This window comes from Aspergillus lucknowensis (genome assembly GCF_044049455.1).
Source record: "Aspergillus lucknowensis strain CBS 449.75 chromosome Unknown BJX67scaffold_9, whole genome shotgun sequence".
NCBI lineage: Eukaryota > Fungi > Ascomycota > Eurotiomycetes > Eurotiales > Aspergillaceae > Aspergillus > Aspergillus lucknowensis.
In genome coordinates, this window is record NW_027263553.1 from 588,817 (window position 1) to 604,465 (window position 15,649).

Sequence of the window (15,649 nt, forward strand, 5' to 3'; positions counted from 1 at the left end):
AAACGTCCCGGTCTCAACACGGTACCGCAACTAGACACTAGCATCCGCAATCGAGGATCTCTCGCATAATTTCACATATTCCTTACTTAGTCTGAATACCGCCAATGCAAGTGTTCCCGTGTCCGTCTCGTTTCCGCAGGATTTTATCGATGTGATTGGGTGAATATAATTATTTCTTATGCAGTCGCCGTTGGCGTTACGGTCAGATGCATATTCGTGGGGTTTGTGGCAATGTATCGAAATGGGGGGGGCACAGAATACATCGTTTTCGAGTGTGCTGCTCACCACGCAGAATCCCGAGTAGGATCGGTTAGCGATCGGGAATTCCCTTTCAAATGACTCATTAGAAGAGGATATCGGAATGGTGAGATTGAGGCATGGGGAGATTCGGGTGGGTGAAGAGGGTAATAGACACGCGGCGTTTGAATTGAAGGGTTCTGTTACCGCAATATCTAAGGGGAGAGATTATTACTAGTGGTGAAATTTGCAGTATCGTATGGATCTGTGAGCAATAATATGTCAAATGCATTGAACATCTCCATCTACCGTCCGGAAATTGCAACCCAGATCAGCGGTTGCAGCTCGGTATGAGGTGTCTATTGTGAGTGTGTTACAGATCAAGGAATATCGGCGAAAAGGTATCGATTATGTTAAATTATAGACATTATTCGTCTATTATGCAACTTGTAGGATATAAAACCAAACAGGAAACAACGCCTCAAATGCTCAACAAATAAGAAAGGAGTTAGACATTGACAGGCGTTTGTGTGCCACTAGAGCCTGCGCCTCTTGCATCTCTCCACGCGTTCCATGCTTTGGCCGGCACGGGCGAATAGATCGAATAGATCAAGTCGGGCCTCGATGGAAGGTTACCGATATATAATCTGTGGGCTCCTAACTTCTCCTTCAGCGCGACTTCACTTGAGTTGGTCGAAGACAAAGCGCTCCGGGCAACGTAGCTGTGGCTCTGGTACTTGCCGAGCCAAAGCATCTGCTCGTGCTCGCGGAGGTAACGGTCGGACGAGAAACTGTTCAGCACGTTTGCACGTCCAAGCATACCGAGCTTACGACGCTGCTCAACCTTGGCGTACATTCGCTCAGAGATCTTCCTGACGCTTTCGGGGGTCGGGCGAAATTCGAGTTCGGGAACAGCGTCTCCTGGTTTGTCATCCGCGAAGGGAGCCCATTGCTCAAGGAGCGCAAGAACGCGGAGCTGCGCGCGTGCAAGCGAGTCGTAGTCATTCGGGGCAACGACCTCAGAGAACCTCTTGCCAGTTGCCCGGTCTGTAACAACACAGAAGGAGGCACCGACATCCGTGCAGACGACGGGAGCACCTGTAAGGGCGGCTTCACCCATAGCCAGCGGAAGACCTTCTGAGGTGGACGAGTTCATAAAGAGCCAGGCGTCCTGCAACACAACCGAGGGGTTACCGAGACCCTTCAGCACGACGTGCTCACGAAGTCCCTTTGAGGCGATAACTTCTTGACATTCGGAGGCATAGGCAGGAGCACGTTCCATATCGCCGTAAATGTGCAGCCGGTAGTCGCGGAAGCCCCATTTGTTTACAATTAGATCGGTGGCCATGATGGCAGTCTTGATGTCCTTGACATAACTGGGACGTATTAGTAGGGAGGTCAACCAGGGAGATGGGAAGCACATACCGAATGTGAGAAAGCATGACAACGGTGGGTGTATCGGTCTTAATCGTCCCGATGGGTTTGTACCTCTCCATGTTGGTAATCCCGTTGACGACAGGATCGATCTTTCGGCTGAAAGCGCGGCGGTGCTGCAGGGCGCCTTCAGCGGTACCCAGCTCGACCTCCCAGCCGGGGTTGAAATACTCGGCACAAGGAAGGACAACATCCGCGTGATGCTCAATCAGAACACAAGCCAAATGTCCCAGCGAGAGCAGGGTGGTGTTGACAAAGGAGGAGTCAAAGGATACGGCCGCGGACAGGAAGACAGTCATCTCACGGAAACTGACACAGTGATCCCAGACATGGAGAGCACACTTGCGCTTCGCTTTGCACAGAACACCGTATGTTGCGCCAGTGAAGTGGTGAGAGACCTGGAAGACATCGGGGATACGTTCCGGAACGGGGATCGAGAAAATGAACAAATCTAAAACAGTTAGCATAGCTCTCCCAATCTCGGGGCAGTATCCTTACAGCGATGCCACATGTCCAGGGCATTGTCCAGCTGGTGCAGGGAGGGGTGTTCAGCGTCCCACCATTGGGACACTGGTGTAGTATCCTCGACATCGTCGCTCAACCAAAGCTCGCGCCACGCGTTCTTGACAATATCACTCATCCAGACATCATTCCAGCTGCGACCAGATTCGAAGTATGTGTTCAGATCAACAAGCGCATTCGTCGCCTCTTCAATGTGGTGCCTCTTGAGGTTCGTTGTCCGAGCACATCGAACCAGGTTGGTGAGGATAGGAATGAAATGCTTCTCGATATCTTCCTTGCGTGTATCCTGCGACCGCTCCACGACAGCAGAGTCAAGCGTATTCTGGAAGACTCCGTGAGTTGGATTCAGGAAATCCAGACCCCACTGCGGCAGGACCGTGAGCGACTGTACATTCCTCTCGATCTGGAACTTCGGAACACCGTAGTCGTTTGCATTCTCGGAGATAATGTGCCAGCGGATACCATGGAGATCATTGACCATGTCGCGACGACAAGCGGAGACACCTCCCGGTTCATTGGGCCACGTCGCGGTGTCCATGGCAAGCACGTGGAGCTTGGTGTCTGTGTCTTGCAACTGAGTCGAGAGGGTGCGGGTGTTGATTCGGGCATCACCACCAATTCCAAAGCTGTATAGATCACTGATCTTGAAGGCGGTTTTGGTCCAGGAACTGATCTCGGGGTCGATGTCGACCCGGGCCAGAATGGTATCGACCTGAGAATCGAGATAGCTCCCCGCGGCGTCCAGAAAACCAAAGTCACGGTTACGCCAGTAGGGCCGGAGAACACGATCGGAACGAAGTAGTAGCTCATCAAGCCAAGTCGTGGTAACAGCGTCGAATTCCTTGCTGCTCTTCCACGACTTCCAGAGATGGGTTCGAGCACGCGAGGTAGGAATGGGTCGAGTCTTGACATTGAGCCTGAGAAGACGAGACAGCGGGTTCGTCTTGATGGACTCGAAGAAAAACAGTGGGTTGTCATGCAAGAAACTGCTTTTGACTGGCTTCTCGAGGACGTGGAACCAATCCTCATCGATCATGGGCGGGGTAGCGACCTCTTCGCCGTTGAGGGTTGTTGCAATCACCGGGTGAAACTTGTGGTCGTAGGTCCATTTGGCCTGGTATATATCACCGTCCTGGAAGAAGGTCGCCTCGCTGACTCGGGGGTATGGAATCCACTTGTCTTCGCGCTCAGGATCGTGAGGAGGGGGCATACACCAGGACACATGGATCTTGATATGCGGGAACGTGTACTCGGCGCGAAGAAGCTCATCGTCGAACTTGGCGTGCTTTCGGAAACGGTACTTAAACTCCATTGGGTTCACACCCTGCATGCCAGAACCAGAGACAATATATCCACGTTGATCGTACTGGACAATTTGGCCTTCGAGTTCACCGGCGGTACACTCTCTTTGGACCGGCAACTTGCGACCACGCTTCTTGCCATCGGTCGGGTACTCAAAGGCATAGTCATTGAGCAGCTTGCCACTCCCGTACTCCTCGTGGCGGACCAGAACAAGCTTGTCAGTGTACGTGTTGATCGCAAGCAGCTGCTGTTGATCCCTGGGCTCATGGGTGTGATTGCCAGAATACTGGTAGAGAAGCGCGTTGCCGTCGGCCTGGGGCTTGAAGAAGCAGGTGGTCAATCCATCCAGGCTCTCGATGATGATTCGATCCTTTTCAAGAACGGTCTTCCAGCCACGAGTATCCTTATAAAGCTTGGAGACCTTCTCCCGACCGTGGAGCAAGACAAACGGAATGAGAATCCGCTGCAGCAATTTGCAGAACGACCAGATCCCATTAAGGAAGATTTGTGCGGGCCATAAGAAAACCAAGGGCTGTCCGCGGAGCATATACTCCAGCTCGCGCTGGTATTCTGGGTCGGCAACCAGGCAAATGATCAGGAATTTTAGGCATGTCTTCGCACGGTACTCGATTCGCTTCAAGGAGAGCTTCAGGATTTCCATGAAACCAAGATTGGCACCGATGGGAGGGGGCAGAAGACTCTGGATTGGCTTCTCGTAAGTCGAGTCCATGAAGACGGGATAATCAGGGTACTCGTCGTGTTCCATCCAACGCTGCGCAAAGTACTTGACAGAGAGTGACATTGCGACACCAAGGTTGTAGCGAGCCACATAGACGCCAACACCCTGGAGATCTGGCGCGCCAACCTTGGCCTGGAGCCAGGCGAGTTCTTCGCTGGTGACGCGGCCGGGTTTTCCAGAGCAGCGACGGACGAGAAACGATCGGGCACACCGGGGGAGATCATCCCATTCCAGGTCGCAATCGATACCGAGGAGCAGATGACGGAGGAAAGTACGTTGACCATGGTTGGCGACGCGAGCACACTCCGCTGGGGACCGCTCAAGCTGGTATTTGACACCCTCGGGGACGGAGAGATCATAGTCGTCGCGATGGTCACCAACAAGTAGCTCAGACATCATGGAGTGATCATGAGACAGACCCAGCTTGGCTTCAGCGGTGGCCTGAATGACAGCTTCAGCGATAGCGCGGCAGTTACGACGGATATTGGTTGTCCAGTCTGGTCCAACAAGGCCAGGGCCGATGACGACGAAAATATGGAGCCGTTCACCCGTTAGGCGGCTGACTGCGCGGACTCGCTGCTCAGTTTGGAGAAGATGTTCGGCCGAGACGAACTCGATTACTGTCTGACCGGACACCCAGAGACGGACAACGTCACGGAGGAGTGCCTCGGCGTTGGGGAAAGCAACCTGGACCAGGGTAGACTGCTTAGCTCCAGCGCTGGACAGGATGACTTCCTTGACTTCAATGCCAGGATGCGTCTGCGGGTCAAGACGGTGGCGGTGATTCTCCGGAAGAGCATTGATGTTGTCATAAGTCTGAGCGAGAGTCGTCGGAGACAGGTCCAGATAAGGCTCGAGAGAGCTGCTGGTGTACGAAGGCGGCGGCTGGTTGCCTGTGCCTGTGCTTGGTTTGAACTCCGGCTTGCGCTTGAAGCTAGCGAGACCAATATCCGACATCCAGAGGGAGTAAATGGCAGCAGTCCAGGTGCCAGAGCCCAAACTAATGACACTACTCCACGCAAAGGATGGGATAACCTCGCGTAGGATGATTCCAGTAACGAAACCGACGATCGAACCGAGAGCCAGACACTTTGCTGCTTGAGGACCAGTAAAGATCCGGTTATACTGGTAGAAGAGCAGGCCACTGTAGGCGACAATGTACGCGAGATACATGATTGTAGCCTTGGAGGAGCTTTCAAACGTCCACATGAGCGCCAGTGTCACAGCTGTACCCCAGATGTGCAAGAAGAAGAATTTCATCAGGTTCCCCCAGTACAATGCCTGCCTCTCGCCAGAATTGTGAGACAGAACCTTACGCAGGCTGTCCAGAGACGAAATTGGCTCGGTTGTTCGCTGCGTAGCTGAGGTCCACAGAGGTTGTGAGACAGCGTCGAGAATGACAGCACCAGCGAGATAATATGCCAATCCGAAACCGACAGCCAGACGGAACTCTGAGCTGGAGGCTGTGGACAGCCCGACAAGAGATTCACCAGTGAACAGCGAAGTCCACTTGTCCATAAGCGCAATAACGAAATAGAGGATGCCACACCACACATCCGAGCCAGTGTGGCGCCAGTGCAGAAATGCGCTATGCAGCTTGAGCCCCTTTTGCATGTCGCCCATGGTATCGACGGCGGCCTTGAGCTGCAGGTTCCAGGTAGGAGTGTAGGGTAGAGGGATCTTGGTGCGGGAGTACCGGCAGTACCAAACGAGCATGAACATGGTAGAAGCGTAACCATCAGCCATCTGGCGAACGAATGGATCACTTGTAGGGTGGGACCAAAAGGCACGCTTGCGCTCCTTGCAGACTTCCTCGTAGAGGGTCTTGCGGGGAATTGAAGACGTTGCAATACCCTTCTCCAGTTGGATGCCACGCGCTTTCCTGGAATTGACATACCAGTTGACCACATCTCCGTCCGTGACTCGGGGAATGTTGAGGTACCAGGTATTCCACTTGGAGATAACCCGGCGGGCACCGAGGAGAAGCGAGGCCAAGAAGACACCCAGCAGACACAGATAAATGACTGAGTCATGGCCGGCCCAGAGAGTGACGATGGGAGCGATAAAAAGGATAGGAATACAACTCATGATGACCGTACGGCCCTACCTCGATTAGCAAGGCCCCGCATATAGAAATGATGAGTGCGACTTACCGATTGGAACTGGAACCCAGGAAGCTGGTAGATAGCCAGCACCGACAGAACCATTAGATAGGTTGCCAGGAAGAAGAAGTAGAGGAAGAACAGAACGCCAGCGGCAAAGCCTTTGACACAACCAATCGCGATCAGAGCAATCAGACCACCGACAAGCGCAACCGCAACACCAGCGATAAAGCGAGTCATGATGAACATGCTCATCGCCGGGAATGCCATCGCGTACAGGTAGTAGCTACCTCCAGAGCTGATCCAGCTGCCGAAGCCACCACACACCAGAAGAGCAACCATGAGCGCAGTCGTAGCCAGTGTCTTGTCGGTGTCGCTCATGAATGTGGTGAGGTACAAGCCTCGTCCCACTGTGGTCAGCATGGTGATATCGATCAGGGCAGGCAGAGCGAAGATTCCAAGAAAAGTGACACGGTAGTAGAAGGGGATTCCATGCTTGTCGCCCTCGGGATCCAAGTCAATATCCATAGAGGCGTAGGCAGTTGGCAGCTCAGTGAAAACTTCCTCGCGACGTGACGGCTGGTGAACGTTGTAGTACGTGCGGTAGCGAGCGGAGATGATCTTGCCCAAAAGATTGGGAGTCATGTCAAAATACAGATCGCATCGCGCACCGAGGGCGTACATCTCTGCGAAACAGGCGGCCTGGACGGTATGTCCGTTAGGGAGGGGGTTGCGGTCGAGGACTTCCAGGTAGATCTCGTTCAGAGAGAGGCGGCGGAAAGCACAGAAGATGGCGAGAGCGAACATGTCAGCCCCTGCATCGACACGATCGGCGGTCAGGATTCCTTGAATGACGGTGGTGAGTTGTCCGAGAGTGTGAGCATCGGTGGCCATGAGGATCTGGGGAAGGCGCGAGTCAACTTCCTTGAACAGGGCAGTGGCGGCAGCCGCGTCGGGAGCCCAGCAGCCCTGCTCGCGATACCAGACCAGGCGGGCAGCCACCAGGTCCTCAGCAGAGATTTTGCCGCTGAGATACTCGCTGGAGCTCAGGGCACGCAGCCGGGCGAGGGTCGGAACGTCCATGAGGAAGTGCTCACAGCAGGCGCGGATCTTGGCTGTAAGATCAGCGCACTCCTGGCAGAGCGTAAGCGACAGACGGCGCATCCAGAGCATGGCCTCGGTCGGAGTGAGCTGCTCAATGTCGCTCACAATACGAGGGGGCAGCTGCCATTTTTCAGACAGTGTCCCATTGACCTTTGCGAGAGCAACCTCAGCCAAGAAGCATTGATAACGAGAGTAACCACGGCTGGACATGAACGTGTGCAAGATAGTTCCGGTGCGGTCCTTTTCCGTTTTGCCAGAGAGGTAGATATTGAGCGAGCCGATTCCGTGGTCTTGTTGATACATACCCCAGATCTGGGTCTCCATGCGAGTGCGGAAACCGGAGTGAAGACCAGAGTAGACGCAGATAGGATCGGTGTCGGAGCCCTCACACGAGATGAGCAGGTCATACAGTTCGCGAGCGGCCCTTGCACCCTCAGCATCGGTGGCCTGGAAAGCACGAAGCTCGCTAGCGATGCGTCTGAGCTCAGTCCTCTTGAATGGATCGAGTAGTTTCAGGTCTTTGACGTGGCGCTGGGCCTGCAGCAAATCTTCAATCTCCTTGCGCGAGCACTCCAGTCCAAGTTGGAAGCAGCCCAGGCCGGAAAGGTCATGGCCATCGGACGAAATGGAGAACGGGTTGGTCATGAGAGGCTCGTTGAGCGATGGCCATTGCAACTCGTCGATAACAAAGACCTGCCTGCCAGATTCAACCTTTGGTTGAGGAGGGAGGAGAGCGAGTTTCTGTCGGAGGTTGGGCACAAAATACTGAAGCGAGTCATAGAAGCTCTCATGGCCGCAAGAGTCGCGTTCGATCTTTCCGTTTTGTCGCCAGAAGTCGTGGGCAGCGAGGGTCCGCTCGTTCTTCATCCACATCAGCGCACCGATAGGCTCGTGGATAACAGTCTTGCCGGAAGCAATTGTTGCATCCGTCAAACAACTCTCAGTTCCAATCCAGCTCATTGCGCTATTGTAGTTGCACCATTTGTAGCTGCGGTAGAGGACATCGTGGGACAGCTCAACATCGTCGTTGACCGTATCCCACATGGCGAGAGTCGAGCTGCCAATGGGCTTCTGCGCCGCCACGACGCGCATGACCGTGCGCATCTTCTCCATCTGAAAGTAGTTGCGTCGGTCACCATTGGGGAGAATGGTACCATTGCGATAGACAACACCCCGAATCTGTGCCATGTCGATTTCGCGACAGGTCTTCTCAGGGAGGTAGTTCGGAGGCGCGACCTCCAGCCAGACATCCAGACCCAGCCCGTGAACGAACTTGACGACTTCGTTCAGAATCACCGGTTGGAAGAGGTCGTGGCAGTCAGCCAGCAGGACCGCATTGAATAGGGACTGTGAGTCGCCAGGCCGACGAAAGCGATTGACGAGGGTTGCAGTCAGTCCACGAATAACGTGATCAACTTCATCGTTGTGAGTGCTGGTGTCCGATTCAACGAGCTTGCGAATATCCAGTCGTGCCAGCACATGCGGTGCGGATGTGCCTCTTGCGATGGCATCCAGTACTCCAGGCTGGAAAGGGTCCAAGACGATGACATCCCATCGCCATAGTAGTCGGGCCTGGTTCGATGTTAGTGGGTTGGCGAACCCACCCAGGTAAACCCCAAAGGTCTTGGGCTCTGGCCGTGGAGAGGACGACGTATATAGAGGTTGGGTCTCCTTCTTTAAGTGTTCAATGATTCGCACTGTGGAAAATGGTACCTCTGAGAGCTCATGGCGGGCCTGACGACGATGGTCAGGTCAGGTGTGTACAGCAATGGCGAGGAAGGGCTCTTACCCGCCAGTATTGATAGAGTTTCCGTCCGATCAAGTACAATATATATACACCACCAAGTACAATAGTTGCAAGAAGGCACGCTGCCAAGACCTATGCACGATGTTAGGAGTCTTCAGGGGTGCAGAACCAGCACCGCAACGAACCCACCCTTTGCCACCAGGTCTGGGTCATACGATCCCATCCCGTCGCCTGCAAACCCAGGTACTCCGCCCCCATAGTGACAGCGAGACCAGGTGATAAATCGAAGCACTAAACAAACAACGCAAAAAAAAAAAAAATGATCCAGAGGATATAGCGAGTGAGATCCCGGTCAACAAAGGTTGCGGGAGCTGAGTGGGTTATGTAGATAGGAACCAGTACGGCGCGCCACCAGTGACTGGCAACCAGACCCGGCGCTGGAGCCTCAGCGCCTGGAGACTGCAGAGTTTGAACCAGATGCGTCAGTTGGATCAGGGAATTGGAGGAGTTTGGAGGCGCCCAATGGGCCATGATGGAGTCCGGCCTGTCGTGTCTCCTCCCACGTTACTTGCCCAAAGAGCCCAAAATAGATTACTTTGACTGAGCTATATGCAAGTCTCACCTTGGCTGAGGCTTTCCCACCTTGTAAAAATCTGGCTTGTTTACGTTAGGGCTCACCGATAAGAGCTGTCTTTGTTAGTCGTTTTGTTGTCTCGAACCTTTCCTTCCCCCCCTTTCTTGGGCATTTCTCTGTCGTCCCAGTTCGCCTGCTCCCTGCGAACCCAAGCGCCACTCGAGTCAACAGAAAACCGGCCAAGTGCCAATCCTTCGCGTTTGCTGATACATTCTTTTTTTTTGGAGCACTCCAGGCCTCCTTGTGATTATTGTGTGCGCCCGAGAGCTCGCCTACTGCTCTTTGAGGCTTCCATTTATTATCCATTTCCACACTCAACCGCTTACTGCAATCTTTGTCTCCCTTTTTCTTTCCTTCGCCCTCGTCGTTTGTCGATTAACCCCCCCCCAAATGGAGGCGCTTCAGCACAGCAAAGAGGGGAGCAGCCCTGCATGGCACCAGAAGTGTCAGCTGCGGCGCCGCTGGTGGGTTACCATTGGGATTGCAGGAGCCATTGTGGTTATTCTTGTAATCGTGATCCCACTGGCCATTCTTCTCCCCAAGCGCGGGGACCATGGCGGAAAGCCTTCGGGCGTGATATTCCCGTTGTACATCTATCCCGAGTCCAACAGCACCTGGGAGCCGTTGTACGAAGCGTACGTCTACTGACCTCTAGTCGAGGCCCCTATCCATGAGGCACCCAGGCAGGCTCAAGTTCGAGCTGACACCAACCCAGAATTTTGGCACACCCGAAGCTCGAATTCTTGGTCGTCGTGAACCCACAGAGCGGGCCTGGCAACTCTTCGTCCCCCGATGAAGCGTATCAGCAAGCGATCCGCCAGCTCGACACTTACCCCAATGTGCAGAAAGTGGGATACGTGCGCACCGGGTACGCCGAGCGCAACATTTCCGCCGTGCTTGCCGACATTGCGACATACTCTGGCTGGCAGTCGCTGTCGGCCGAGTTTGCCATGGAAGGAATTTTCTTCGACGAAGCGCCGCACCAGTATGCGGCGGGGACGGTCGAGTACATGAACCGCATCAACCTGGCGGTGAAGGATGCCACCGGTCTGGCAGGTGAGCGAACGGTGAGTGATTTGACTCGTGTGCTCGTGTGAACCAGAAAAAAAGAAAGAAACAACTTGAAATGAGGGAATCAACAATGGGTCTTGGCGATTGTGTCTTCGGGTAGAGCACCGATCGTTGCTTCCTCCGCGTGGCGGTCCACATTATTTTACCTGCGATCAATTGCGGTCGAAGGGCACTCCATGAGGACTGACAATTGACAGGTCATTCACAATCCAGGCACCATCCCGGACGCTCGCCTCGCGGTCCCCAACACAGACATCACCGTCGTCTTCGAGCAGTCCTATGACTACTACGAGACGTCCCAAAAGGCGGCGCTCGCCGAGGAAAAAGATGCCGGCCGGGACACCCGGGCGTACATTTTCCATTCGGTGCCCCAGATGGGCAACAGCAGCCTCGAAGGTTTCGTCGACGAGATCAGCCGCAGAGCGGCCTGGCTGTACCTGACGACCCGAACCGACAGTTACTACGAGCACTTCGATTCGAGCCTTGAAGAATTCTGTGACGTCGTGCCGACGTGATTCGCCTGCAGGCATCGACCGTGGTGGGGACCCTCTGAGCTGGCATCCAGGATGAGCCCAGAAATTCTAGACTGAGCGGCCAGTGAATCGCAGGTTTTTTTGCCCGTTCCTTATCTCTCGACTAAGATTCATCGTGGCGCCTTCGTTTAGCGTTCTATTTTAGGGGGTTTTGCTTTTCCCTCTGGCAGCGTCAGCACTAGTTTTCCGTTTCGTTTGGCTTGAGCGTGGTCTGGGCTGGGCGCTTTGAGGCTGTTGTGTGACGGAAGACTCAACCGCCAACCTTGCTATAAATTGGGACGCATCCAAAGAGCAAAACGCGCACCCCCGTTCCTTGCTTCTTAACTTCCTATTGGCTCATCACATTCCTCGGACCATACCCACATCGCCATGCCCCCCAAAGCCGCGGTCGTGGTCCCCTTGTACATCTATCCTCTGACCTCTGAAACATGGGCCCCTCTCTACGCAGCGTAAGTGCTAAGCGATCCTCGCGAGGACCAACGTTGAATCTCCGCGCAGCATCGAGGCCAATCCCAACCTTGACTTCCTCGTCATTGTCAACCCGAACAGTGGCCCCGGCGACTTGCCCTCCCCCGACCACAACTACGCCCGCGAGGTGCCACGCCTCAACGCTTACCCCAATGTGTACACCATAGGCTATATCCGGATTGACTACTGCAGGAAGCCCCTCCAGGACTCGTACGACGAGATCGCGCGATATGCCAGTTGGTCCGAGCACTATGAGACATCGAAGCTCGGCGTACGCGGCATCTTTGTCGACGAAACGCCAAACCATCATTCGCCGGAACGGGTCGAGTATCTCGACGCGCTGACTCGGTATATCAAGGCCTGTCCGGGAATCTTGCCTGACCAATTTGTATGCCACCATAGTTCAAACCGTGGCCTCCCGCTAGCCCGCCACCCACCATTGCCCCTTCTCTGTCCCTTCTCCCTATCCCCACCGTGGTGACTAACTCGAGCAGGTTGTCCACAATCCGGGAACTGCCCCAGACGCATCGATCGCCGAACATGCTGAGTTGACCTTCGTCTGCGAAGAGCCGTATCGTCGATATCGATCGGACGAGGTCCAGAAGTGGCTAGCGCTGCATCCCTTTGAGCGAACCCGCGCCGGCTTTATGATTAGTGGCGTGCCTCACGAAGAGCTTCACGCATTAGTCCAGGAGCTCCGCGACCGATCGGCGTACCTTTTCGTCACAGAGGTCATCGACGACTTTTACGAGAGTTTTGGACCCCGCAGCTGGGGTGCGTTTATGCAGGCGTTGCAGGTGGCCTGAAGTTGGCATGGAACCACGACACTTTGACGATTTCGCCATTCACAAGGTTTTCTGGGTCTGGGTGGCTCTTTGTTGGCGTAAACTGCTTTAACGATTTATCCCGAACAACCGAATTTTACGGCTGAATTGATGAACGGGCAAGCCACCTTGGGCGCCATCGCGGCATTCCCTGGAAATCTGATTCGTAGATTCCGCCTCTCTCGCGGTGTGTCTGTCCACGTGGCGCTCATCTCGGATTAGTCACCGCGCCTTATCGCTTCGTTTGAGGCTGGAAGCTCCGGGAGAGCTTCGCACCAGGCGCTCTCCGTCGATCTGTTTATTTTCCCTCTCTCTGTTCCTCGCAAAAATTGGTCCGTGTTCGAAACCGAGGTTGCACTCTCGTTGTTGTATCTTGCGCCCATTGTGTAGCATAGCATCCAAAGAGATTCAAACTGATTAAATTTGATGACATCGAGAAATCCAGATAATCCTGATTAACTTTTGGAACCCAATCGTTGGGACCAATTGCTGTGCGGAACGTGCCTTTCACACAGCTGAGTTCGAGTTACTCCGGCCGAAGTGAAACTCAACGCTACCTCAGCCCAAACCAGTTGCAGAGCAAGCCACGGACAAGGGCAATCTCGTCTCAACACGAGGCAGCCGTTCAACTCGTCCGGTACCAAGCATTTTACGCCACGTCATCACAGCCCAGATGGCAATAGTCACAATCCTGAACTCTCAATTCTCCGTCGCAGGTAACTATACCCGACTTCCACGGGTTGACGAGGAAGCCGTGGGCCTAGAACCGGCATCCATGGGAAGAGATTGTGAGAAAACCACGCTGAAGGAATGTTCAGCCGCCGTAGCCTCGTGGACCCCAAGTCAATCTTTCCTTGAAATCCATCCACGGAATATATTAAAAGAAAGGCTCTTTTCGGCACCGAGCACATCTTGAAAGCAGAGATCTCTGCCGAGCCGCATCGTGCCCCGACCAAACTCCCAACTTCACAGCCCGAACGCCCCGCTAGTTCACCTATCGAATCATTCTCGACCGAAGACCAAGACACACACGAAAGGAGGGACAATGGGGCTGAGCCAAGCTGAACAATTGAATCCGCTCTTGTGGCTCGAGACTTTGACTGCGCGGCTTTTTGCTCACTCGTCCCACGATAGGAAGTAAGACATACAGCAACCATCAGAGCCATGCCTCAAAATTCCTCGTTCATGGCCACTACTTGGTTGGGCTGTCTCAAAAATATGTCACTGCGTGGCATGGCAACATGCTGCAGGCTACATGTTCCGCGTCCCTCCGGTCCCCATCCATGATGGCTGCAGGAGCAACGAGGAGAAGGCACCCACAGATGATGTGACAACTCCTGTAAGACAGTAAGACATCGTAAGAGCTTGTAATTGTACCATGCGGTATCCGCCCATGAGGGCCTTACACACTCGCTGTATCCACACCCATTTGGCGGATAACGGATTGAACCCCCTAGCCAGGATGGGGCTCCAAGTGTACCCTCCCCCCCTTCCTGGCCGTCGAATCTGACAAGAGGTTCATTGAGATTGAGTGGTGATGCAGGCTCAAGGTACCTGCCATGTCCTCTTCACCTGCCTGTAACAACTCAGGCGCGGGCTCGCCGCAGTTCTGCTCTGATCCTCCCACGCCGGCTACAGAGCTCGAGGATATCATCGAGCATGATCTCCATGAATCGCTACCCAGCGAAGATGAGTACATACTGGTGATCGGTGGCCTCGGCTTCATCGGCAGCCATACCTCGCTCGAGCTCCTCAAAGCGGGATACAATATCATAATCGTCGACAACCTCAGCAACAGCTTCCGCGATGTGTTCGACCGCGTGCTCCTCGCCGCAAAGCTCTACTGCACCCGCGCAGGTACCCAATGCCCCAAGGCCGAGCTCTGCTGCGCCGATTACCGCGATCTGGATGCGATGAGCACCCTCCTCACAAAGCACACAACCGACACCAACCCGCGCCGATCAACCATATCGGGGGTCATCCATTTCGCAGCCTACAAGGAAGTCGCAGACAGCATCAAGCACCCGCTAAAATACTACCGAAACAACGTGCAGGGCCTCATTGATTTGGTTGCGCTCCTGGACGAACACAACATCAAATCATTCATCTTCTCCTCCTCTGCGAGCGTCTACGGCACACTCTCAGGCAGCTCCCCGCGACTCCGCGAAGAAGACTGCGTCCACGAGCAGGAGACCTACTTCGATGCCGACGCGGGAATCCACCTCTCCGCGCAGCAGGGAAGCACGGGCATCACGAATCCCTACGGCCGCTCCAAGTTCTTCGCCGAGGCAATCCTCGCCGATGTCTGCAAGGCTGATCCGGCCTGGACTGTCCTCGCTCTCCGCTACTTCAACCCTATCGGCTGTGACCCATCCGGACTCCTGGGCGAAGACCCGCGCGAGTCCGCGTCTAACCTCTTCCCGGCCGCCGTCAAGGTCCTCACGGGACGGGTGCCTGAGCTCAGCATCTACGGTACGGACTGGGATACTCCCGACGGCACGGCGGTGCGGGATTTCATCCACGTCTCGGATCTAGCAAAAGGGCATGGCGCTGCCCTCGCCGCGGCGCAGGCCGGTCGGATTCGGGCGACGTTCCGGACGTTTAATCTGGGAACTGGTTCGGGACATTCCGTCGACGAGGTGATTCGGACGCTGGAGGAGGTTACTCGGCGCAGGATCCCGAGGAGGGCTGTTGAGAGGCGCGATGGCGATGTAGGGTCCTGCGTTGCGATTCCGGATCGCGCGGGGATTGAGCTGGGGTGGAAGACAGAGAAGTCGCTACGTGATGCGTGTGTTGATTTGTGGAATTATTTGAGTATAGAGCGGCGGCTTTGATTCAAGGCCGTCTGTGTACCTTCGTAACAGCTTAATAAATAGATCGTCACTTGGTTTTTTTTTTTTTTTTTTTTTTTTTTTTTGATCTATCATAGCAT

General features: G+C 54.5%; 3 protein-coding genes across 3 annotated transcripts; 2 read left to right on the forward strand and 1 right to left on the reverse strand.

Moving 5' to 3' along the window:
• Positions 1-625: 625 nt before the first annotated feature.
• BJX67DRAFT_347733 (glycosyltransferase family 4 protein) lies at positions 626-9,510 on the reverse strand. The gene is made up of 6 exons (XM_071028572.1): positions 9,377-9,510; positions 9,230-9,319; positions 6,388-9,174; positions 2,170-6,337; positions 1,663-2,122; positions 626-1,613 (listed from the first exon to the last, which is right to left on the reverse strand). Exons 1-6 carry the CDS (start codon positions 9,443-9,445, stop codon positions 746-748), a joined length of 8,442 nt encoding a protein of 2,813 aa, XP_070888619.1. The 5' UTR covers positions 9,446-9,510; the 3' UTR covers positions 626-745.
• A 701-nt stretch (positions 9,511-10,211) lies between these two features.
• On the forward strand, positions 10,212-12,699 carry BJX67DRAFT_370830 (spherulation-specific family 4 protein; the record flags this gene model as incomplete). Its single annotated transcript, XM_071030980.1, has 5 exons — positions 10,212-10,456; positions 10,537-10,888; positions 11,090-11,403; positions 11,924-12,281; positions 12,388-12,699. The coding sequence occupies 5 exons, from the start codon at positions 10,212-10,214 to the stop codon at positions 12,697-12,699; spliced, it is 1,581 nt and encodes a 526-aa protein (XP_070888620.1).
• Positions 12,700-14,228: 1,529 nt separating this feature from the next.
• On the forward strand, positions 14,229-15,605 carry BJX67DRAFT_347740 (NAD-dependent epimerase/dehydratase family protein). The gene has a single exon (XM_071028573.1). The coding sequence runs from the start codon at positions 14,277-14,279 to the stop codon at positions 15,549-15,551; it is 1,275 nt and encodes a 424-aa protein (XP_070888621.1). The 5' UTR covers positions 14,229-14,276; the 3' UTR covers positions 15,552-15,605.
• Positions 15,606-15,649: the final 44 nt, after the last annotated feature.